Raw genomic sequence first — 25,737 nt, 5'->3', positions numbered from 1 at the left:
CAGCCTGTTCTAGAGTGCTGTGATAAAAGATTGACCAAAGGCAACTTGGGGGAGAAAAGAGTATATTTGGCTTACACTTCCAGGTCACAATCCAGCACTGAGGGAAGTTAGGGCAGAAACCAAAGCAGGGATCACAGAGGAAAGCAGCGTATTGGTTCCCTTGCTGGCTCATGGTCAGCGAGCTCACCCAGCCCAGGCCTGCCTGCCACAGTGGCCTGAGCCCCCTGTGTCAATCACTAACCCAGGCCTTCTCTCACAGACAATCTGAGCAAGGCAGCTCTTTAATTAAAGGTCTCTCTTCCTACGTGGCTCAGGTTGGAAGTGAAGCCTGACCTGCTCAGGGCAAGTCTTCTGGTGAGACTAAAAGACAGCTGTGAATTAGACAGAGGAGGGAGAGTCCCCAGGGAGGACTCCCCAACAAGGTTCTTTAGGGGAAGCGCAGGGAGCACCTTGTGGTGGGGCTGTGGTTTGGTAAATGGGGCCACGGTCAGCCACAGGGGAAGATCCTGGAGTACAGCAAGAAGGACCCATTTGGGTGACATTCCTTAGAGGCCCTATGGGCCACCGTGTGGAAACTGGTGTGGACATTGGAGTCAGCATCAGTGCTACAGGTTTGGGGAAAGAAGTGAGAGCAGGTGGATGTCAGCAGGGGAGAATGGGGGCCTGTGTGCTGTGGTTTCTAGAATGTGCTGGTGGAAAGAGGAACAGGGAGATGTGAGGTTCTAGAGACCCAGACAACCAAGAGAAACTGGTCCCCAGAGCAGTTCTCCAGACCTGGGCACTGGGGATGGAGCCAAGGGCATGAGCATGCTAAGCCCTATGGTCCCAAGGAGCTGAGTCCCAGCCCTCTTCTTCCCTGCAGGATCAGTAAGCAGGTTATCTTGCTGGTGAAGAGGCAGCTCCAGCTCCATGGAGGAAGGTCCAGTTAGGTGATCCAGATCTCAGATCCAGTCCTCAGTCACTCTCTGGTCATCCTCTTCTGAGCTGAGGTCCCTGATACACAGCCAGCTGTCTGTCCAGTTTTCCTACTGCTGCCAGGTCCAGGAGCCCCACTTCCCCTGGAGTTGGGCATGTCCTGGAGAAAACACGAGGAGGGTTTCATGGGGGGCTGCGTGTGGCTTCATCGGGTTTCTTGTCATTATTTTTCTGATCATAATATCAAGCCCAGGCATTTCTTCAAGTGTTCTGGTGCACTCTGTCATCCCCGGGGAGCATCTTGAGCTGTAGCAGGTGCTTTTCTCGGCAGCTTCCTGAGATTTCTCGGAAATCTAACTTCAGCAGAGAAAGAGGTGCCCCTTGGCCTCCTTCAGTCTCCACCTTTCTCTTCTAACTGCACGATTCCGAGCCCCGGGGGTTGTGGTTTCCCCAGAAGGTCCACTCAGCCAGCCAGCCAGCCCAGTGACCCTTAGAGGCTCCGTGCTTTGAATTCCCATCTCACCTCTGTGGAATTAGTATTTACCGAACAGTGCAAAGCTGCTCACCGGTTGCTCCCATCCAGTCCTCAGAATAATTAAAGGGTATTTAGACAGTGTCAGTGCGCCAACACCTGCCGCGCTGGGTCTAAATTGCCGCCTTGATTGATTCCACCCTGACGCGGCTGGCCGAGGTCAACTCCTTGTACCTAGCTATTTTCTTCGCCGCAAATACGTGATTCATCACAGAAAAAGAAAACGCACTCGAAGAAAACATGTTCTTCTCTTTGCATTGGCTGCGTGTTTCACTTTTCAGGAAAGTAAACGCCTAATGAGTACGTTTGGGCTGGAAACCATCCCAGTCTTATGAAGTGGAATATAAACTCAGCTTGGCTTAATGGTGTTCATCTTGTCTGTGCTAATGGCTGTTGGGGTAAGAGGGTGCAGACATGAGCAATCCATTGCAGGCTTCTGCATCATTAATTCTTAGTAACACATATTCGAAAGAGGGACTCTGGTTCGAGGTAAGTAGAGATTGAGCACGAGTTTTCATCTAAAGCATGTAGCATCATGCTGTGTGCCCCCAGGCCTGGCCAAGCGTGACGGTGCCGGGGTGTGGGGGGACCCATACACCAGGCTGTGGAATCTCGCCTTCGTCTTTATGTGTGGGGTGAATGGAGGTAGGTGAATGCTGCTGAGTCGGTAGAGGAAGCTGCTGAGTCAGTTCTGGTTGGTTTGTGGAGATGTAGGTATTGGGCACTGAGGGCGTCACTGTGGCTCACAGTGCTGTGACATGCCTGGCTGTCGGAGATCGTGACCTCATCTCTACCAGACTCCAACATCCCAAAGACAGCAGCATCTTCCGTAAGAGCTGAGGAAGGAGACAATAAGCCTTGGCAGCACAGGGTGGCCGCTATGACCTGTAGTTTATGGGTGAATGCTGACACGTGACGCTTGTGGTCTGACAGTAGAGCCAGGGGTCAAGTGGGTTTCCACCTGGGGTCAATTACAGAGTTCCAAGGTTGTGTCAGAGCCCAAGAGGAAGGGACCCAAGTTTCTCCACACCTGTGTGAGTGTCACTGCTGGAACAGAAACCTCTCCTGGGTCTTCTGGGTTCCGATCTTTTCAGCAGCCCTGGCTGCCCTGTCCTTCAGCGCTCCACCCAGGGGCAGGCGGCTGGATGCTGGTGACAGAGTTGCAGAAGTCTCTGCCTGGATGAGTGTTGGGACCCTAACATTGTTCTAGCCATGTTCTTGTTGCTCTGGTAAACACCCTGATAAACATAATACAAGGATCTGTTCTAGTTATGAGTAGGTTACAGCCATCATTGCTGGGAAGTCAAGGCAGGGACTGGAAGCAGCCAGCCACAGCCAGTTAAGAGCAGAGACGGAATGCAAGCTGGCTTAACCCTGAGCTTTGTCTTGTTAAGGGCTCCAAGCCAGGCAATAGGAGGTACTACCCACTATAAGGCTGGGTCTCTTCCCACGTCAGACAAGGCAACCAAAACAATCCCCTACAGCAGTGTGGTTCTCCACCTTCCTAATGCTGTGACCTTTTTTCTTTTTCTTTTCTTTTTCCCACTTTTTAAAAAAAATTAGTTATATTTTTATAAGTTACAGTTTATTCACTTTGTATCCCTGCTGTAGCCCCCTCCCTTTCCCCTTCCCAATCCCACATCCCTCCCTCATCTCCTCCCATATTCCTCCCCAAGTTCACTGATAGGGGAGGTCTTCCTCCACTTCCCTCTGACCGTTAGCCTATCAGGTCTCATCAGGAGTGGCTGCATTGTTTTCCTCTGTAGCCTGGTAAGGCTGCTCCCCACTCAGGGGAGGTGATCAAAGAGCCAGCCACTGAGTTCATGTTAGAGACAGTCCCTGTTCCCATTACTAGGGAACCCACTTGGAGACTGAACTGCCGTGGGCTACATCTGTGCAGGGGTTCTAGGTTTATCTCTATGTATGGTCCTTGGTTGGAGTATCAGTCTCAGAAAAGACCCCTGTGCCCAGAATTTTTTAATCTGTTGCTCTCCTTATGGAGCTCCTGTCGTCTCCAGGTTTTTCTATCTCCCCCTTCTTTCATAAGATTCCCTGCACTCTGCCCAAAGCTTGGCTATGAGTCTCAGCATCTCCTTCGATACCTTGCTGGGTAGAGTCTTTCAGAGGCCCTTTGTAGAAGGCTCCTGTCCCGTTTCCTGTTTTCTCCCTCTTCCGATGTCTATAACCTTTGCCTTTCTGCATGAGGATTGAGCATCTTACCCAGGGTCCTCCTTCATGCTTAGCTTCTTTAGGTGTACAGATTTTAGTATGTTTATTCTATATTATATGTCTAATATCCACTTATAAGTGAGTATATACCATGTGTGTCTTTCTGCTTCTGTGATAACTCAATCAGGATGATCCTTTCTAGTGCTCACCATTTGCCTGCAAATTTCATGATTTCCTTGTTTTTAATTGCTAAGTAGTATTTCATTGTGTAAATGTACCACAATTTCTGTGTCCATTCTTCAACTGAAGGACATCTGGGTTGTTTCCAGATTCTGGCTCTAACAAATAAAGCTGCTATGAACATGGGTTGAGCAAATGTCCTTGTTGTATACTTGAGCATGTTTGCAATTCCCATCAAAATACCAACACAATTCTTTACAGACCTTGAAAGAACAATTCTCAATTTCATATGAATAAACAAAAATACCCAGAATTGCTAAAACAATCCTGTACAACAAGAGATCATCTGGAAGTATTTCCATCCCTGATCTCAAGCTGTACTACAAAGCAATAGTAATGAAAACTGCATGGTATTGGCATAGAAGCAGAATGGTGGATCAATGGAATCAAATAGAAGACCCAGAAATAAACCCACACACCTATGGATACTTGATTTTTGACAAAGAAGCCAAAATGACACAATGGAAAAAGGACAGCATCTTCAACAACTTTGGCACAGGAGACAACTTCCTGAACAGAATACCAGCAGCACAGGCTCTAAGATTAACAATCAATAAATGGGATCTTGTGAAACTGAAAAGCTTCTGTAAAGCAAAGGACACTATCGTCAGAACAAAACGACAGCTACAGATTGGGAAAGGATTTTCACCAACCCTATATCTGACAGAGGGCTAATATCCAGAATATATAAATAACCTCAAGAAGTTAAACAGCAAAAAATCAAGTAACCCAATTAAAAATGAGGTACAGAGCTGAACAGAGAATTCTCAAAAGAGGAATAGTGAATGGCAGAGAAACACTTAAAGAAATGCTCAACATCCCTAGTCATCAGGGAAATGCAAATCAAAATGACCCTGAGATTTCACCTTACACCCATCAGAATGGCTAAGATCAAAAACTCAAGTGACAACACATGCTGGAGAGGATGTGGAGAAAGGGGAACCCTCCTCCACTGCTGCTGGGAATGTAAACTTGTACAACCACTCTGGAAAGCAATCTGGCGCTTTCTCAGACAATTAGGAATAGTGCTTCCTATAGCACTCCTAGGCATATATGTAAAACATGCTGTGACCTTTTAATACAGTCCCTTATGCTGTGTTGACCCCAATGGTAAAATTATTTTTGTTGCTACTTCATAACTGTAATCTTGCTACTGTTATGAATCATAATGTAAAATATCTGTGTTTTCCAAAGGTCTTAAGACCCTCTATGAAAGGGTCTTTAGACGCCTTCAAAGGAGGTCTCAATCCACAGGGATGAGAACCAGTTCCATATGGGAGTAGGGTGATGGTTCAACGGTTAAGAGCATAGACTGCACTCTCAGGGACTGGGTTTGGCTCTCAGCACCCTCATGGTAGCTCATAGCTGTCCGGAACACCAGTTCCAGAGGATCTGGCACCCTCTTCTGATATCAAGGGGCACCAGCACGCTTACAGGCAGGCAGGCTCCTCCCTCCACCAAAGAAAATAGACAGTCCCTCTCATCCCCAGACACACCCATAGGCCAGTGTTTTCTAGAGCTCTCCTCACTGACACTTTAGCCAAGTGATCTAGAGGGCATCAAATTGAAAGCAAAAACTAAGCACATTGCCCCCAGCCGACACCACCTGGGAGCATTCTCTTGGGAGCCGTTGCTCTGCCCCTGTGGTCTGGGCTGCAGATGGGTAGGCTTGCCAACAGCAGATGCCCACAAATCCTGTGCTGGCATCCCAGCTTGAGGTCAGTGCCTAAGCAGGACTTTGCTCCCGTCTGCCTCTCCACCGGTGCCAGCCCTGCCAGAGGGGCAGGGAGTCTTCTAGGCCAGGTGTCGTCAAGCTTAGAGCCTCTGAAATACTGACCTCGTTTTGGGTTTTCAAACCCTTTCTCGCTGGTCAGCCGGCATACAGCCTTCCTGTGGCCTTGCCTAGGCAAGGCCACCTTGGGAGTTCATTCTTTTTTAAAAATAAAAGTGTCACTCTTTAGAAGAGTTAAGCATTTTTATACTTCTCATTAAAAAATTTACAAGTCCCGAGACTCTAGGCTTTCATATGAAGTTATTGCTTTCATATGAAGTTAAAGAGGCCACAAAGGTTTTTATATCTCCGAGGGCTTGTGTGCTCCACGTGCCTCAGTCTAGAGGCTTCTGGAGGCAGCTGTCCAGTTCAGCGACCCGGAGCTGCCTGCTTGGTTGTCAAGGCTCAGGTTACTGTGGGGATCTGCAGCCCCCAGGCCTAGGCTTTAAATATAGGGACGGAGCTGCCTCCAGCTCAGGCCATGCGGTATGGGCGACTGTTTTAGTATCAGTGGGATTTGAGGGACATCTTGCCCAAGGTTTAATCTGTACTTTCTTCTTCTTCCTCCTCTTCCTTCAACACCGTCTTTCAAAGTAAAGATTATAGGTGTTCGTATTCAAAGTGTGTGTGTGTGTGTGTGTGTGTGTGTGTGTATATGTGCATTTTAGTGTCATTTCTGTTGCTGTGATTAAAAAAAAATACCCTGACCAGAAGCAACTCAAAGGTTTAGTTGGCTTATAATTCTAGAAAGCTCATAATTGTGTCTATTATCTATCTATCTATCTATCTATCTATCTATCTATCTATCTATCTATCTATCTATCTCTGTATTTATTTTGAGATAGGATTTCTCTGTGTAGCCCTGGCTGTCCTGGAACTCACAGTGTAGACCAGGCTGGCCTCGAACTCTCATCTGCCTCTGCCTCCCAAGTGCTGGGGTTACAAGCATGTGCCACCACTGCGGGGCTTGTGTTTATTCTTGATAGAAGGCTACCTAAGCCATGAGAGAAACAGCAAAAGAATTAAAAACCAAACAAGCCAAGTGGTCTCAGTCACAGGTCCGCAGAGACTCTGGGCCGCCTGATGTGCCTGGTCCTGCTCGCCTCTTGCACGGTGCTTTGGAGAGTGACATCATGTAGTGATTCTATCTTGTGGGGAGCAGAGGCTGGGTGAGGTTGAGGGTCTCACAGCCTGCTGGAGCTCTCGTCCCACTCAGCCAGAGACGTGCTCAGCTGGGTATGCGCCCTCTCCCTCACTAGCTCCGGCCTGGGCCTTTCGGTGCCAGCTCCAGAGTCAGGAGGATGTTAACGAGGACACGTAACTACATGCGTTCCGTGCTGACTGGTGTGGAGGCCTGGGGCCTGCTACCGGCTGCCACCTGGGAGGGCCTGGCTCAGTCCTGAAGGCCCCATGATCCTCCTTGTCTCGGAGCCCTGACTGTCCTGTCTCCTCACCTCTCCCCAGAGCTTCTGCCTGTCATTTGTGTCACACCTTCTGCAACATGGGGCACTGTGATAGCATCCTGTCAGTGTCTGCCTTCATGAGGGGTTGGCTCGGGATCCCACTAGCCTGAGGCTCTGGGCCAGCTGTGTCACTGGGAAGCCATGATGGGAAGCACTCACCAGGCTTGATACTTATCAAGCCCAAGCCTGGTTTGATAATCTCAGGAAGCTTCCAAGAAAAGCCCCTGCCCCCCTCCCCCCAACCACTACCACCACCACCACAGAGCGCACCAGAACACTTGAAGAAATGTCTGAAGATACTATGATCAGAAAAATAATGCCAAGAAACCCGATGTAGCCACACACAGCCATGAAACCCTCCTCGGTGTTTTCTCCAGGACATGCCCAACCCCAGGGGGAGTGGGGCTCCTGGACCTGGCAGCAGTAGGAAAACCGGACAGACAGCTGGCTGTGTATCAGGGACCTCAGCTCAGAAAGGGATGACCAGAGAGTGACTGAGGACTGGATCTGAGATCTGGATCACCTAACTGGACCTTCCTCCATGGAGCAGGAGCTGCCTCTTCACCAGCAAGATAACCTGCTTACTGATCCTGCAGGGAAGAAGAGGGCTGGGACTCAGCTCCTTGGGACCATAGGGCTTAGCATGCTCATGCCCTTGGCTCCATCCCCAGTACCCAGGTCTGGAGAACTGCTCTGGGGACCAGTTTCTCTTGGTTGTCTGGGTCTCTAGAACCTCACATCTCCTTGCTCCTCTTTCCACTAGAACATTCTAGAAACCACAGCGCACAGGCCCCTATTCCCCCCTGCTGACATCCACCTGCTCCTACCTCTCTCCCCACCTCACTGAGGATGTAGTGCTGTAGCTGCTGAGCCCTCTCATTGGCCCCTTCCTTCCTCCCCACCCCCTTTCTTCTTGCCTTTTTTTTTTTTTTTTTCCAACGATGGGGATTGAACCCAGGGCCTCTCACACACTAGGAAGTGCCCTGCCACTGTGCTGTCTCCAGACCCACAAGAGGAAGGTTCTTGTTGGAGGAGAGTGAGAGGATGGCAGCCAGAGAAGAGGCTGCTGAGCTGAATAGCTGTGGGGCCTGGGGCCTGAGGAAGCCAGGAGCTAGAAAGCCAGGTGGTGTCACCTGTCTGTGTTTCTGTGTTTGTGTCCTGGCCCATCCCCCTCCCTACAGCCAGCCTGGAGGGCTTCAGTCCTGCAGACAGCTTGGCTTTAGACTTAAGCTCCAGGTTGCATGTCTGTGTGGTTTTAAGTCTTTATCTCTGGTAATTTCTCAACATAGTGATGGGACACCAGTGACTGCTGACAGACAGACTGCTGGCTGGATCCGGAGGTGGGAGGGGAAAAACGTCAACCACAGCCTCCCAGGGAGGGCAAGGAGGTCTTCGTGTGTTGCCACATGCTTGTGGATTTAAGTATAAAGCCTTGGGGGGGGGTCACATGAGCCACATAGGGGCCAACTTCTTTCTGTTAGCATTTCACCCTCCGTCAGCCCAGCTGCCACCCCTCCCCACCAGAGGGCGAAGAAATGCCTGAGGAGAGGAAAGGTCCTTGGTAGGAAGCCATAAAAATGCAATGGGACCACACCTTTTGGGTAGCTGCTTTCCTACGGAAGGCTTGAATGTGAGGACTCAGAGCAGGGACAGGAGCTGGGTGCTCACCTCTGCCATCTCTTTCCCAGGATAACTTGGTCCAGGCGCAGGCTTGGTGGAAGATGTGCCTCTCATGGGGACAGCGAGGACAGGCTCCAACTTCATGGACGGCTGTGTGAAAGTCCTTCGCCAGGGGGAGGGGAGAGAGTGTTGTCCAGAGATGTGTGCAGGAGACGTGTTATTAGTATAATGAGATTTTAATGATTTGAGATTTTGTTGGAGCAGCACACACAGAATTTTAATCTTATTGTGTGCAGCTGCTGGGGTTTTTCTTTTATTTGTTTGCTTGGGCCTCGTTCTAAGAACGCATTTCTACAATTATTACTCAGTTTGCTCTCACGGAGATCTGCATCTATGTCAACTCTTAATATTCTTGTTGTAAGAATCTTTTGGGGGAAAAGAATATATGTATATATATAGTCTTTAAAATTATATAATATATTATATGTAACATAAAATTATATATATATATATATATAATTTTTTTAAAGGCTGGGAGCTGGCTTGATCAGAACTAGAATGTGAGTGTAGGATTTCAATTTCTGTTCCTTATTCATAATTGCCATAGAATAGAGACAACCCCAGGGCTATTAACTGATGTGGGGAAACAAAATGTGGTGTATTCACAAAAATGGAATAGTCTACAGGAGTGAAGAGGGAGGAAATACTGGTATGTGCTACAACACAGATGAATCTGGAATATGCTGAGAATCTAGTCACAAAAGGACAGATTTATGATGGAAAAATCCAGAGTAGGCAAATGGTCTTTGGAGGCTAGGGGCTAGTGGAAACCTCTAGTGGGTGCTTTGGGGGTGAGGAGACCGTTTTTATGTTGATGGTGGTATGGACCACCATCTGAATATTCTGAAAGGCGCTGACTCGTGTCCTTAAGCAGGGGAATTATACAGAGTGTGAATCCTGTCAGGACTGAGCTAGTAAAATGCAGAACTTTGCAGAGACGTGGAGATGCTTCCCAGCATCTTCCTTCAGGTGTGTGTGTGTGTGTGTGTGTGTGTGTGTACATAGGTAGACACGTGTACAGAAGCCAGAGGGTAACCTCAGGTGGTGTCCCTTGTTTTGTTTTGAGACAGGGTCTCCCTGGAACTCACTGATTGTGCTAGGCTGGCCCAGCAAGCCCCATAGATCCTCCTGTCTCCACTGCCAACACCCTCACCCCTTAGCCTCCCCCTCCCCTCCATGCTGGGATCCCAGACTTCGAACTACCACACCCCCTGTTTCACGCTGGCTGGAGGCTGGGCGTGATACTGTCCAGAGGGTTGTATTCACTCCGTGTGAGGCTTCAAGCAGAGGTGATCTCACTGGCGTCTCAGAACGGGGAAACCCCAGACATGAAGTGCCTCTTCCTGACTGTGTCGGTGGTCAGAAGCTGTAGGCCTAGCATGCCATCAAATGATGACTCTCCCTGCTGATCCCATAATTTAGAACTCATAATTAAGCCCAGGACGTTTTGCATGCTAGGCAAGCACCAGATCCTGATCTACACCCAAAGTTTTTTTTTCCCCTCCCTCCCTCTTTTTATTTATTTATTTTTTTAATAGGACCTCCCTGTGTCACGTTAGCTTGCTAGAACTCACACTCACTTTGTAAACCAGCCTGGCCTCGGATTCATAGACAAAACACCTGCCTCTGCGTTTGAGTGCTGGGATTAAAGGCATGTGCTGCCATGCCTGGCTGCTCTTGCTTTTGACTTAGGACAGTGTTTTTCACATTTTTATTAAAATCCTGGTCCAAGGGGCTGGCAAGGTGGCCCAGCAGTTAAGATCATTTCTGTTCTTGTAGAGGACTGTTCCAGAGTCCTTACATGGTGGCTCAAAACTGCATTAAATCCCAGTTCTAGGGGATCTGTTGCCCTCTGCTGGCCTCCTTGGGCACTGCACATATGTAGCACATAAACACACATGCAGGCAAACACAATAAAACGAATGAATCTCAAAGAAAATAAAAAACCCTGTTCCAAACATATATTTATTCAGGTCTGTCTGCCTGGGTATAAAATGGTCAAGTGCAGTGGTATAATAGCTTTAACCCCAGTATTCAGAAAGCAGGAAGCTGGGCTTCCCTCAGACCAGGGGAAGGTGGGGACTGCCTCATGAGACAGACATTTTAAAGCCTCATGGAATATGGAATTAGGAAAGGCTGGACAGAGAGGGAGATGTGTCTCCATCTCCATGTGCTCACGGGGCAGGCTGGCAGCTTCTCTGAATGTCCTGCCTCTCTGGCTAGGTGCAATGAGGCAGAACGGACTTCCAGGATGGATATTCCAGCTCTCTTGTTTCTCTGGAAAATTTTTTTTTAATTTAAAATTTAACTTTTTATCTGTATGGGTGTTTTGTCTGCATGTACGTCTGTGCGCAGTGTGTGTGTGTGTCTCTCTCTCTGTGTGTGTGTGTGTGTGTGTGTGTGTGTGTGTATGTGACCCAGGTCCATATGGAAGAGCAGACAGTGCTCTTAGCAATGGGAGCCATCTCTCCAGCCCCTGCTGTGGGTTTTCTTTTAGGGCAACGGAGCGTTTCTTGTTCTTGGAGACCTCAACCCAGGGAGCTAGGTGCTGGATGGCAAGGGTCACCAAAGCCGCCGGTGTCCTGATTTGTTTGTCTGCTGCCCAGAAAAAGGAAGAAACAGGGTCAAAGAGTGAGCAAGGTGAAGGAAGATTTATTAAAGGGAGGAAACTCCCACAGTGGGAGGACTCCCAGGGAGGAGTGCCGAGGGACTGCCTGGACCATGGCTTCTAAGGGTTCCCAGCAGGAGCTGGATGGAGATTGGTCATTTTGGCTCATTACAGACCGAGTCAGTGAGGAGTCCACATGTCCCCTGCGTGCTCCCTGAGCCAAGCAGGAGAGGCACCCACTGGGGATGGGGTCATGTGCGCTGTGTGACCAAACTCATGATCTCCCGTGAGCTCTTGGCGGCCTTCACTTCCTATGGGATTGCTAACTCCTATCTAAACATGAGGCCAGCCATTTGATATCTGGAGAGAACCCGTGACTTGTTTATGGGGTTCTCAGGAATCCTGAGCACCCCCACCCTGTCCCCACCCTTATCACACTGCCTGCTGTGGGAGCCCAGCTGCCAGGCCAGGCCTGTGCCCCAAGTACCTTGCTGCCTTCTTCAGCCTGAAATGAGCCTTATTTTACAGATGGAGAAACTGAGGCCTTGAGAGATGTGAGAAGCCCGGTCTCTCGATGAGTGATCTCACAGCATCTTACGCACATGGGAGACTTCCGTGAGGGGTCAGATGTGATAGTGTCAAATTGAAAGGCAGGCATCCATGACCTTGGCCGTGGTGGGCCCTCAGTCTCTGAGCCCCAAGTTTAGCATCTGTCTGATTACGTTGGCTGTTGCTCCACGCTTTTGAGGGGGAGGCTGAGCATTGAACCGAGGGCTTCATACTGCCTAGCCAAGCATCAAGACACTGAGCTGTGTGCCCATCCCCATCTTTGAACAGGCAGAAAGATATCCAACAAGGGACAATGGCGGAGGCCACAAGGAGTGAGTGCTTGTTTAGGTCGATGGGAGATATTGGATTCTTTCAGCCATAAAGAGCCCTCTGAGGCCCTGTCCCCGCACCATCAACCCTGTTTACTGGTTATTATTTTCCTTGTGTTGGAGTGATCTAATTTTAAAGCACCATTTCAGAGCACGTCCTAGGGAGCCCAAGGGGCCCACAACAGCCCTAGAGAAGGAATTGGAAATCAAACTCAAAGAGGCACCTTGCATCTGTGAGTGGAGGCAGGTGGCTGGCTCATCAGGGGCTAAGCCCCACGAAATGCACATTTTTTTTTCCTACACTGGAGATCACGCACTAGGCTCTAGTGTGTATTAGCTGAGCACCGCACCACTGAGCTGGCTGTCATCTCCCTACCTCAACCTTAATTTGAAATAGAGTCTCACCGTGTAGCCCAGGATATCCTTGAATGTCCCTTTCCTTCTGCCTCAGCCTCCTGCATGCTGGGATTGCAGGTGTGTGTGTGCCTTCTGAGCTGAAGGATCGTGCAGAACATTCAGGAATTTAGCCTTTGCACCTGTCATACCAAGAACCAGCCCACCCGACCTTTGGAGTTCTGTTTCATGTCTGCTTTGACTTGTTGGGTACACACGAGGCCCCAGGAACCTTCCTGCTTCTGGACTTACTGTCCCTGGCTGTGTGCAGTTATGCAGTGTTGCATTGTGGGAATGGTTGTCCTCACTGGACTTGGCTCTGGCCGTGGTAAAGCTAATCAAGAGATGGTCTCAAGGGCACTCCTTGTCACACCTTGAGTTTATGCTGCTGTAGATATTAGCCTGTGTTTTTGAGCCCAGTCTACCCCCGCCCCCCCCTGCCCCCCCCCCCAGGCGGGGTCTCACTATGTAGCGTTGGCTGTCCTGGAACTCCCTCTGTAGACCAAGCTGGCCTCAAACTCAGAGATCTGCCAGTCTCTGCTGCCTGAGTGCTGGAGTTAAAGGCGTGCACCACCACCATCCGGCTCCAGGTTTCTTTCTTTATTGTCAGTCTTATTTACATCGGGAGTCTTCTGTAAAGGGTGCAGTTAATTGATATTTCCGTCTTCAGAAGGCATGCTGGCTCTGTTGTGGCCACTGGACCGTGCTATGGCAACTATAGATAGTGCGGAAACAGATGAATTCCAATAAAGCTTTACTGATAAACTGGCTGAGGGCCAGCTGCTCTGAACTGTCATCTGCTAAGTCTTGGTCTGTGGCGTTGTTTTGATGCCATAGATCAGAGGCATGATCTAGTCTCCTCTCCTTTTCAGTCTGTGTGTGTGTCTGTATCTGTATGTTTGTTCGGTGTACTTGCCTATGTTTGTGTGTGTGTGTCTCCGTGTTTGATGTACCAGAGATCAACTTTAGTTATCTTCCCTGCTGCTTTCCACAGTGTTTATTTACTTAGTGTGTTAATTTATTATTACTTTTTAAGTGTTTGCGCACATATATCTTTGTACCACGTGCACCCCTGATGGTTATGGACTTCAGAAAAAACAAAAACAAAAAACAACAGCATCAGATCCCCTGGGCCTGAAGTTATAGGTGGCTGGAGTCAAACCTGGGTCCCCTGGAATTGCAGTTAGTGCTCTCACCTCCTGGCCAGCTCTCCAGCTCCACGCCTTAGTTTTGGAGACAGCCTTTCATGGAACCTGGAGCTGGGTATTCAGGCTGGGCTGGCCAACCAGCGAAACCCCAGGCTCTGGCCATCTCCTCCCTCCGAGATGAGGTTGTATGTGTGAGCCTCCACGCCCAGCTTTCATGTGGGTACCGGAGATCTGAACTCAGGTCTGTGTGCTTGACAGCAAGCCTTTTATCAGCTGAGCATCTTCCCGCAGCGTGGGTACGCTCTGTGGCTGCCTTCAGTAACATCAGGGCCTTGGTGTCAGTCACCTGCCTGCTGCAGGCTTGGTAAGCCTGATCCTTGCTCTTAGACATTCAAACCGTGCAGGGCATGCAAGCATGGGGACCTGGGTTTTCATCTCTGTCACCCCAAGTAAAGCCAGGCACCACCGTGACACTTAATCCTCTGATCTGCTGCCCAGCTTCCTTCTTCTTCTTAACCTAGTATTTAAAAATAAGTTCCAACAGCTTCACCTTCTACACTGTTTTGTGTTCTCCAAGGCCTTGTGGATTCCAGCCTGGGTGGGGCTCAGCCTCACTCCACCTCCATTGCCTGTGTTTTTAGTCCTTGTGTTTTGAGACAGCCTCACAATATAGCTCAGGCTGGCCTTGAACTCATGACCCTCTGCCTCTGAGTGCTAGGGTCAGAGGCTTTCCCTCTGCCAGCATCTCTTTTCATGTCTTTGCCGCCTGTTTCAGCACAGCAGAAATGCCTGGTTTCGAAGCGTGTGGTTCTATTGTGGGAAAATTAAACACATTTAAGAGCAAATTAAATTAGAGGATTCATGATCATTAGCTAAGTAAATTATTTATTTTTTTAAGTAATGAGCCAGGCAGGGTACGGCTTGTGGTGGCATGCTTGGTAAGTATTTGTCAGTGGGAGCGATCATTGTACAAGCCTATCAAGTTGCACGGGATGAAATTATTTGTCTCTGAAACTAATGGAATAGCTAAGGGGCAGTAACAGCTACTAAAAATAACCTTTGCATTTATAAAGCCTCCAAAGACAGAGGACTCCATGCTGGATCTTGGCCAAGGGCGAAGTCTGGGGACAGCTGGCACACTGAGCCCATGTGTCATCCAAGAGGCTTTGTGACCTTCGTTGGGGCTGTCCTTGCAGCCCTCAGGCACTCATCGGTACCGAGAGCAGACTGGGCCCTGCAGTCTGTGCCCTCCCTGGAGGAGGGAGGCCAGAGGCCAGAGAGCCTGGGGTTGGGGCTTGAGAGCTCTGAGACCATAAGTTCAAGTTCTAGGGAGTCACGCATGTGATGTGAGATAGGACCCTGAGTGGTGAATCCTTCATCCATCCTCTCTGGGCAGGCAGTTTGCTTGAAGTCAGGATTTCAGTTCTCCCGATTTCAGTCGCCTCCTTGTCTAGGGAGGGGATTAAAATTCCAGCTGACTGGGATCTTGAAAATAATAAGTTTAGCCAATCCCAGTGCAGGAGGCTGACTGAGGATCATGACCAGGCAAAGCCAGTTCGTGCTACTTAGCGAGGTCCAAGGCAATCTGATCCACACAGTGCCTCAGAAATCCAACTGCAGTTACAAAACCAGCCTGGTGTGGTGCACAAGCCTCTAATTCCAGCCCTCGGAAGGCGGAGACAGGAGACCTGGAGAAAGCATAGGATCAGCCTGGTCTACCTAGTAAGTTCCAAGCCAGTATGTGCCGTGTAGCAAGACCTTGTCTCAAAAATCCACTCATGTGCAGGCTGGAGAGATGGCTCAGAGGTTAAGAACATATAGTGTTCTCACAGAGGACCTGGGTTCAGTTTCCAGCATCCATGCTGGGTGGTTCACGGCCTCCTGTAATTCCAGTTCCAGAGGGATCAAAGCCTCAGCAGGCACTGGCACATACCCCTCACCCCCACATACACATAATTAAAAGTCTAAAAAAAAAAAAAAAAAAAGGTCTTTAGAAGGATGGTTCTCAACATGTGGGTCACAACCCCACAGCAACCCTCTTTCTCCAAAAAAATATTTACACTATGATTCATAACAGTAGTGAAGTCACAGTTATGGGGCAACAAAAATAATTTTATGGTTGGGGGTCACCACAAATAGGAACTGTATTAAAAAGGGGTCATAGCATTAGGAAGGTTGCAAACCACTGCTTTTAAAAAAATAAAAATAAAATAAAATAAAATAAAATAAAATAAAATAAAAACCCCACAAGAAAGTAGCACCCAGCACTGCCGGCTGGCTTGAAGTGTGGGGGCTTCACCCATCCCCTTTCTATAGTGACCACAGCCCAGGGTGTGGCAGGACCCTGTCTCAAGCCATCCAGGGAGTATGCTTCCCATCTCTTCCAGCTTGCAGCACTCGCCTGACGTCTGACATCTGTGACACATCTTTCCCAGGTCACATGTTCTCCTGCGCATCTCTGCCTCTGTCGTGATGTTCCCTCCCTTATCTGCTGTGACCTCATCCTTAGACTATCTTCAAACACCTTATTTTCAAATAAGCAGATTCTCAGGTCCCAAGTGGACCCCGAGTTCCAGAGGACATTTCCTTAACCCATAGTGACAAGGCCTCTGTTCGTGACTAAATCAAGTCCTCATGGCACAGCCCTCCCCCCACCCCCACCCCAACTCTAGTGAAGCCAGGATGGCCTCAAACTCACAATATAGCTGAGAATGACCTTGAACTCCTGCTTCCATCCGCTGCATGCTGTGTTGACAGGCATGAATTGTCACGCCCCCAGCTTTATTATCACCATCTTTGCTAGTATTTTCCGGAAGCGAGGAAATGGTGGGGGGGTAGATAGTCAGAACAGCTGCTTATAATTATCTGGGTTCTACGCACAGTGGTTTGTTTCAGACTCTTGGGCTCCAAGGCGGAGGGGAGGGGGGATTTGCCCTTGTCTAATGAGGAAGACTGACAGTCCCAGGAACTGTTGGAACTTCCCTCTGCTGTGCTGTTTTGTGCGATAGCATTTCAGCTGGGAAATAAACAATAATTTTTTTTTTTTCTGACATACACGCTATTAAAACAAAGACCATCCACCGCCAGCCTCGGGGACTCTGAAGGAGCTGGTATCACTTAGGGGTGCAGGGATACCCCTGGCCCTGAAACACGGGGGCTACCTGTTGAGTGCGGAGCACCCAGCACTGTGTGTGGATGGCCTCAGCCTAAGAGGGCGCTGTGAACAGCTTCCCCTGAGAAGTCCGGCCCAAGCTTGTTTGACAGGTGCAGGCTGTGTGTCACTAAACACAACGCAGGTGAGGCCTGTTGTCATGTGGCTTTAAATAGTGCCTGACATTCTGCCCATGGCATGCTTCCTGAGCAGAGGGGAGGGGTGGCTGTGACTTCCCAGGATGCACTTTCCTCCTTTCCAGCCCTCGGCTGCTCATCCTGTTGGAAGCTCTGTTCTTCCCCGTCATCTAGAGACGGGAAGAACACTCAGAGACGAACAGAGCCTCAGTGTTAGTGGAAGCATTGTTAACTTCAATATCGGGGCTGAGAGGAACTAATTTACTCCCTTCCTTCTTCCTTCCTTCCTTCCTTCCTTCCTTCCTTCCTTCCTTCCTTCCTTCCTTCCTTCCTTCTTTCCTCCCTCCTTTCTTTTTCCTCCCTCCCTCCCCCCCCTCTCCCTATTTTACTATGAAGCCCACGCTGGCCTTGAACTGGAGACCCTCTTGCCTCCTCTTCCCAAGGGCTGGGACCACAAGCCTGCGTCATGGTTTCTTGCAAAGTGCTGTCAACAGGTGACCCTTGAACAGCCGGGCAGGAGAAAGCCGGGCTGAGCTGGAAGACATATGTGTGTGAGAAGCTTCTCTCGGGATCTCCCATGTTTCTGTGAAGATGCTCCAAGCACAGCGTTAGCCATCTGGGAAGCGGCCAGCTACTTGTGAGGCTCCAGGCTCGCACTGGACAGATCAACGCATAACCCAGCGTTGAAAACCAACCCCCCCTTCTCTCTCTGTTGGCTCATGATCATAGAACTCCCAGATCCCAACTGTTGTCATTCAGCCTGCCTGAGGCTTCTGAGATGTGCTTTTCTCCATGGAGCACTGTTTGGGAGCACCGGCCACTGCACCAGGTCTGTTATAAATGGCCGTCACCCGCCCAAAGCACAAATGTTCAAAGAACAGGGCACTGAATAGACGGTGAAGTGAGGGTGAAAACAAGGAACTTGCACTTCCCGATTTGCTGAGCTTGTTTCCCGAGGGACCATGTCATTGCTGTGAGACGCTTCGGGGTTCAGGATTTCTTAGCGAGTGGTCTGGTAAAGCCAGAACTCAGATCATTTGAATAGCATTTGGCTAGAGTATCGGGAACCGCAGGAACCAGGCGGCCATGTGTGGCTCTGTGCCTCTGTCACCTCAGGGAGGCATGTGGAGGGGGTGATCTCTTGCCACACCAAGCGGCTCTCTGGGGACACCGTCAGGCTGACCTCTAGTTCACCATGTACCCAGAAAGCATCAGAGCTACAGGCAGAGCTCAGCCCTCTAGACCACCCCACTTCCACTCCAGGTGCCAGCATGGGCTGTTGCTTGTGACGGGTGCTGGGAAGTGGGGTTTCCATGCCCTCCTTGGTGTGGTTCATTGGTGGAAAAGGGAAACCGTTCTCTTTTGTGCTTTGTTTCTTGAGAAAGCCCAGCAATGGACCGGGATGACTGGGGGATGAGGAGGGGCGTGGTGAGCCTGACTGTGAACACAGAAGCGTCCCTTTGTCTGGAGTGAAGACAGACCACTGTTCAACCAATGAGGGCGTGTCTTCTCAACCTGGAAGCCTCCCAGACTGTGTTAGGTCAGGGATTTTACAGAGGCATGCGAAGGCGGGCCGGATGAGGGCCTCCAACCCCGGATCCTCTCCTCTCTAAAAGACAGGGGAGATGGTGTTTCCAAGCTTCTCACGGTGCTTTAGTCCTTGAAGGACCAGGAACCGCTACATTTTGTGTCCTTAGAACAAAAGATGCTCCTATTGCCTGGGGAACCGCAGGGTTTTGGAAACTTGTGTCAGAAACCCAGGTACAGACCAAATATTACGGTGAAGGATATTTCCACACTTTTCAATGTACAGGAGGCTCCAAGGGCATTAAGGCCTTCCAGGCTCTGCAGGGCCTGAGGTACAACTCATGACCTTGACAATGGGCTAGGGACACTGTAATCATCCCCTATTCCTACATCTCTTCTTTGGATACTGTGTTAAGGTTGTAGTTACATCAATAAAACACCCGGCAGGCAGCTTAAGGGAGGAGGGGTTTATTTGGGCTGCTGGGGCAGAGTGCTTCAGTCCATGGATGAGGGAGTCTGCAACTGCCACTTTGCACATCCTGGTGGCACCTCGTTCCTGGCCCTGGTTTGGTGTGGTGCTGCCTAGTGCTGCCTGTTCCGAAGCTGGGAGAAGTTGACCTCACTGAGGGGTGGCTCCCCCTCCTCTTGCTGAACCTTCCTGGGCTGTGGATCATCCGTGGAGCACTAATAGAGGCTCCGAATCCTTCTCTGTAGGCTGATAGGCCAGTAAGACTGATAAAGCGGGAAGGTCAGTGCTGCTGGCACAGAGCTCATCATGGCATCAGAGCACAGCATGCCTTGGTGTCTGGGGAGACATTGTGTGAGCAACCCCTGCTCCTCCGATGGGAGAAAAGTGCAGCACGTGTGCCCCACACAGGGTCTGCGCCCCGAGTGGTCACACGTGAAGCCATTGAAGTTGTGTCTGGCCACGCTGTGGTCAGTAGTGCAGAGTTGGCGTGCTGATCTGAGACAGCTGCCTGTGAACTTCCGGGGGCATACAGCAGCCTTGTCCAGTCTGTGTTTCTAGCATCCTTTGGTGGCACTGGGAGATCATGGGGAGTCATAGACTCACGATGTTTAGGTGCTTCTTAAGGGGTGTCCTCAATCCTAAATCGCCTCCCAGAGTAGGAAGTGACACAGGGCAGTACTTCTAATTACCGCCAGTAGCAACTGGAGATCTTCTGAGATGCCAGACAGTATATGAGTTCATCGACCACGGACCGCCCGAGAGGTTCATCGGGATTAGCATCCTCACTCTACAGCAGGGCTGGGGGTGGGAGCCCCGGAGCCCAGGCAGAGTGTCCTGTGGCTGCAGAAAAGGGGATAGATCACAGGCAAAGGCAGAGTTCTACTTTGCTTCCTTTTCCCCACTTCCAGAACTTTCTTTTGCAAAAACAACAAAAGCAGAACCCAAAAAGGTACTGGTACCAGGGCTGCTGGTACACACCAATAATTCCAGTGCATGGTAGGCTGAGGCAGGGGGATCAGGAGTTTCAGGCCATTCAGGGAGATGTGTATAGAGATCCATCCCCACAAAACCAAAACACAAAGCACGCAGCTCTGCTTAGCTTAAGCTGCTGCCGGAATTTGATTTCTGTTGTCGTGGTAACGGTTGACAGGTGCTCAGCACCCTCGTGTTTGGTCTTCTGTGTACTTGACAACCAGGAGATGCCTGCTGCCTGGCCACCCGTGCCTGTGTCATGTCACCTTCCCCTGGGGCTCATAGAGCTGTCCCCAGAGGTGACTGATCTCTGCCCTTCCCCAGCCTCCAGCCCAGACTCCAGGAGATGGCTCAGAGTTGGGAATTTCCTGTTCAGTTTCCTGTAGAGTTGTGGGGTCTCAAGTTACCCCATGGCTGGATGGCCCTCCCCATCCTCAGTGCCACTGGGGTTTATGGGGAGTAGCTGGTGGGTGGGATTGCCACTGTGACCCTGAAGTTGCCCATGATGTGTCCAGGGGCGGTATCTTGTCAAACAGCCCTGGCCTCTGGCTTCCTCAGGGGCTGTGCATTTGCAAGTCATGGTGATGTCCCTGGGGCCCGTATATGGCACGTGTGCCTTCTTCTGCCTGGACAGCGCCAGTGGCTGCTTGCTGGTGGGCCCGGAGAGTATTCCTGACACCCCCTTGGCTGCATGCTCGACAGTGAGTTACCCCTCTCCCTTCTCAGCAGGGACCAGCCTCAGCCAGCCATGCAGCAGCCCAGCTAAGTGGGGGTTGCTTTGTGAGAATGGACCCTGGGCTGGCCTTTTTCTGGGAAGGTGACGGGACGCTGGGGTCCGGATGGGGAAGGAGGACCGTTGGCCATGTGTAGCAGTCAGGGGAGATGAGGACCTGACTTGTGGGATGATGCTTCCGTCGTGCTGGTGGACTATGGGGGTCTTTGGGACCAGAAGAATGGGACTTGGGGGACACTGTTAGGGACAAGCTGGGGTTAGGATGTGTGTGTGTGTGTGTGTGTGTGTGTGTGTGTACGCGCACGCGCGCACATACCACTGCAAGCGTGTGGCAGTCAGAGGGGAGTAGAAGGCTTGGTAGGGAGCACTTTTTTTTTTTCTGAGCCATCTCTCCAGCCCTATCTTGTGACTGGAGCAGCCAGCAGGAGGCATTTAGCGATGGGCAGGCCTGAGGAGAAGCCCGGCCTCAGCTCCCACTTCGAGGGGTGGCCCAGCACCTGTTCTCCACGTGGGAGCATTGGCACAGTTGCTGTGCACCGAGCTTTCTGTGTCCTTGTGACAGTTTTTCTTTCATAGTGGCGGAAACCGGAGCCCAGAGAGACTAAGCGACCTGCCTCAGGTCACACAGCACGAGGGATGGTGGGTAGGTGCTGGTCAAGCAAACTGGTTCCCAGTCAGGAGTTCCTAAACCCCTCCCCCCCACCCCCATTGCCCAGGCTGTTGACCTGTTGTGTGACTCTGACACCTTGCCTCTTTTGGATGGCATAACGGATTCTGCTGCCATATAAAATGGGTTATTTTCAGGGTCCGGTCCATGGCGGTGGGAACACACCCACAGTCAGGAAGCAGAGAGAGGGGGATACTGGTGCTCAGCTCTTATTTGTTTGTGTGTGTGTGTGTGTGTGTGTGTGCATGATGTCAGAGGACAGCTTGCAGGAGTCAGTTCTCCCCTCCCCCCATGTGGGTTCTGAAGCTGGAACTTAGGAGTCAGGCATCTATCCCGCTGAGCCAGGTAGACTTGCTGAAGTGTGTGGGCCCCTCTTCAGCCCCCTCGTCCCTGGTTCTGTTGACTTTCTGACACACAGAACCATGTGATCACCTGCTGGATGTTTTCCTGTGGGCGGATAGGGGCTGAAACGGAGAAGGTCTATGTGTCCATTAGGAGAGGGACCCAAGGTTCCAGCAGCGTGCACGCACTGAGCCTGTTACAATATATATGGAATTGCACGCCACACAACAGATCTGATGCAAGGAGGTTTATTTGAGGGAGAGGAAGGGGAGAGGAATCAGGGCCTGAATGAGCCATGAGGGTGGAGAGAGAAAGAGACAGGGAGAGACAGAGAGACAGAGGGAAAATGTGAGAGGAGAGAGAGGAGGACAGTAAGAGGAGTGGGATGGCCGGCTGGTCCTTTTTATCCACCTGAGTGTGGCAGGTGATGACATCAGAGGTTGCTAGGCAACCTGGAAGCAGGCTGGTGGGACCGCCTAAGAGTCCCAGGTGTGCAGAGGCTGCCTGGTTCCCACAGGTGTGTGCCACCCCTCCCTGCTGTCTTTGATCCCACCATCTTCCCTGGGGCAGCATGTCACAACTTTCCCAGGTTGGTGACCTTGCTGCAGGGCCCTGTGGTCAACTCCCGCCGGCCCAGGAGAGAGGCCAGCACAATGGGCTGCATCTTAGTCTATGAAGACTTTTAGGAGGAGGAAGCTTTGTGCTGAGATGTTTCTCCCCAAGGTTTAATTTGAAAAAGAAATGACATGTTTATTAGTGTGTGTCTGTGCATGCATGCGTCACAGTGCATGTAGTGAGTTGTGGAAGTCAGTCCTTGCCTCCTACCATGCGGGCCCCAGGAATCGAACCCAGATCATCAGGCTTGGCAGCAAGGACCTTTACCCACCGAGCTTTCTCACTGCCCCCCTTTTTGGCTTGTTCTGAGACAGGGTCTTATGCTGTAGTCAGGCTGGCCTCTCCCTCTTAGGAATTCTCCTGTTTCAGCTTCCCGAGTGCCTCCCTCCTTTCCTGCTGGGCTCAGGGCTGTGAGAGCCTGCAGAGCGTTCTTAGGCGTGTGTGACTTTCCTGGCAGGCTGTGACGGGGAAAGGACCTCAGAGCTGACTTGGGCTGAAATGAGAGTGTCAGCAGTTTGTTGACCTCCCTGGGCACAGCGCTGCTCCCTCATCAAGTGGCCACACCCATCCAGCCTGCCTCGGCAGCACTACACTCGGAGGAAGTGGGTGGCAGGCTTGGGGAGAGCTCTCTTTCCTGTTCCATGGAGCTGGCCTTGATGTCTCTGGCCCCTCCCCCAGCATATCCTTTCTCCTTCTGGACTGGGGACTTCCAACTGGGTGTAGGATAGGAAAAGACAAGGAAAGGGGGAGAATGAAGGGTGGACAGCTTTCTGATGGGGGTGTTGGAGGAGCACCCCCTGACCCTTGCCTTATGACATCCATGCTGGCCCCAGGACCTTACAGCCTAGGATGTGTTTCCGTGGTTGTTTTAAGGAGCCCCACGTGCCAGAGTCAGGAGGGCGGAGTCTTTTCATCTTCCTGGCAAGTAGGCGGGCTTCAAAGCACAGCTTCGTGGCCACCTCCTCTGGGGCCTCAAGGAAGCTGGTGGCCTGTGTGTAGATTTGAAAATGGCCACGCAGCTCTCAAGAACTTGGTTCCTGGGGAATGACAGCAGGATGGAGGATACACTTGCCCCGCTGGTTAGGGTCCAGGGAGGTGGTGTTGGGGACAAAGAGGAGACACAAAGCTTCAGGAGGAGGGAGGCTTGTGGGCCACAGCTGCGGCTATAAAGGGCAAGCAATTAGCACACCTCCAACCGTTCCTGTGAGCTATTAAATGTCCAGGCAGGCAGCCAGGTCCCATCCTCTTTTTAGCCCAAGGCTCCTGGGCTAAGCCCTCTGAGAGGCCAGCTCAGGGGTGGTGGCTTTAGAGCCTGCTGAGGGGTGGCCTCCTGTAATGTCTGCACACAAAAAGGTCAGTGTGATGGGAGATCTGCTCCCTTGGCCTTGGTGTCATGAAGTATGACCCGGGGCTGCCTTGAGGATCAGGGAGGGGCGTTGTTGTTATCTGAAGTGAGGGCAAACTGTCCTTCCTTTCTGTCTATTGTCCTTCCACAACCCAGGCCTGTTTGTTTCAATAGCTCTCAAATGGCCAGTGAGAGAGTATTTTAGGTTACGCAAGGCTGTTGGTAGCCAGTTCTTCTTTGTTTTCTTCCTTTCTTCCTTCTTTTTCAGATAGAGTTCTCTCTACTTAGCCCTTGCTTTCTTGGAATTCACTGTGTGTGGACCAGGCGGCCTTGAACTCACGATCTATTTGCCTTCCGAGAACTGTGAGTGCTGGGATTGAAGCCTTGTGCCGCCACGCCTGGTCTTGTTTGTTTCTGTAGGGCCATGGCAACGAGGCACCAGAACCTCAGTGGTTAGAACGTGAGTCTGTTACTATACTGTCCTGATGGTCATCGGTCAATCAAGGCTATGGCAGGGCTTTCCTGCCTTCTGGAGGCCTCAGTGAGAATCCTGCTCTGACGTCTTCTGGTTTTGGGAAAGACCTGCGTCATCCCTCCATCTCCCCAACCATCAACACTGCATCTCCCAGTCATCTCTGCTCCAGGCTCACGGTGGCCTTTCCTCCTGCCTCACTTGCACTACCTGAACTAACTCCACTATACATTCAAAGGCTTTTTTTTTTTTTTTTTTGACACAGAAAGGGGGGCCCGTTGCAGCCTTCAAAGATGCAGGAGAAAAGAGGTCCAGTGAATTACAGTGAGAGCCCCCAGGAAGGAATGTTAAGACAGATGTGGCAAGCAAACACCTGTAATGCCAGCATCTGGGCCAAGGAAGCGAGAGGATTGTGAGTCTGAGGCTATCCTGGGCTATGTATCAAGGTTCTTCTCAAAAGCAAAAACCAAGATGGGGAAAATAAAAGTACAAATAAAAGAGCGACTAAAGCTGTGGAATGCTGGCCCCGATCATCTTTGCTGCTGGACTCACAGAGGACCAGCCAGCAGTTCTCTGAGCAGTTTGTCTGCTCTCAGCGTGATGCTGTGAGCCAGGAGACAAGCAGGTGATATGCCTGCCCTTTGCAGAAGCGACGGCAGCTAAACCTTTGGCGCATATGTGTCAAACTGTGACAGTGCCCTGCCCCGGAAGAAAGGAGCTGGCAAAGGAGCAAACTGAATGGGAAGCATGTGGGGGCGTGCTGGTCCCAGCACTGTCGGGGGAGGGGGCTGGGAGCCTGTCTACATACGTTCTTTAGCCCTGGTTCCTCATGGGGCACTTCCCTCAGAGGCTTGACCTCTGAGGACAGTGAAGATCCGTCCCTGTGGGTGTGAATCCACTGGGGATGGATGGAGCTGGCTGTGCCCACATAGGCCCACCCTGAGTGTCTGATGGGAGCCAAGCTCACAGAGTCCAGTGCTAGGGTTCTGAGCACCTCACTTGTCCAGCCATTGCCTTTTTTTTTTTTTCTCTCAGGAGAAAATGAACTGCTCCTCACTGCAGCTCATCTGACCACTAGAGGGCACCGTGCCACTAGCGTTCCTGCTTCCGGCCCAGTAGGGGGTTCCCGTGGCAGGTGTACAGTAGAGCCCTTTTTGGTTGTTATTGTTAATGGCTTAATGATTTAATCTTCTTATTTTCTCAGCAGAACCGCTTTGGACTTCCCTGGGTATGCGGGGACATTACCTATCAGATTAATTAATGCTAATTCCATGGCTGGGAAGCCGGCCTCACTGACTCTGCCAAGGAAGTTCCCTTCCTGGGGCCGGTTCTGTTCTCTTTGCTGCACAGCGCATTTCTCTATCTGCGCTGAGCTTGGCCAGGCCTGTTCTGCTGCTTTGGGCGACCAGCATATTTTCTTCCCAGCCTGCCTCCGTGAGCACCCGGCCCAGCTTGCTCAGAGGGACGTAACTGTTAGTGATTGTTAGTGGGCTCTGCTCTCTTGTTGACG

The 25,737-nt window shown here is 50.8% G+C and overlaps 1 protein-coding gene across 2 annotated transcripts in view; it reads left to right on the top strand.

The window, feature by feature from the left end:
• Parvb (parvin beta) overlaps positions 1 to 25,737 on the top strand; it is an 85,092-nt gene that overhangs the window by 4,657 nt on the left and 54,698 nt on the right. Inside the window, exon 1 of one of the 2 annotated variants that reach the window (XM_060388915.1) lies at positions 20,626 to 20,754. The exons of the other annotated variant lie outside the window; for it this stretch is intronic. Within the exon in view, the coding sequence (XP_060244898.1) occupies positions 20,745 to 20,754 (10 nt within the window). The 5' untranslated portion in view covers positions 20,626 to 20,744. Of the gene's footprint in view, positions 1 to 20,625; positions 20,755 to 25,737 lie in introns of those variants that run through there. 2 annotated transcript variants of the gene reach the window in all.

Source organism: Meriones unguiculatus, chromosome 8 (genome assembly GCF_030254825.1).
Source record: "Meriones unguiculatus strain TT.TT164.6M chromosome 8, Bangor_MerUng_6.1, whole genome shotgun sequence".
NCBI lineage: Eukaryota > Metazoa > Chordata > Mammalia > Rodentia > Muridae > Meriones > Meriones unguiculatus.
The sequence above is the reverse complement of the archived record's forward strand: the minus strand, read 5'-3'. Positions and strand labels throughout refer to the sequence as shown.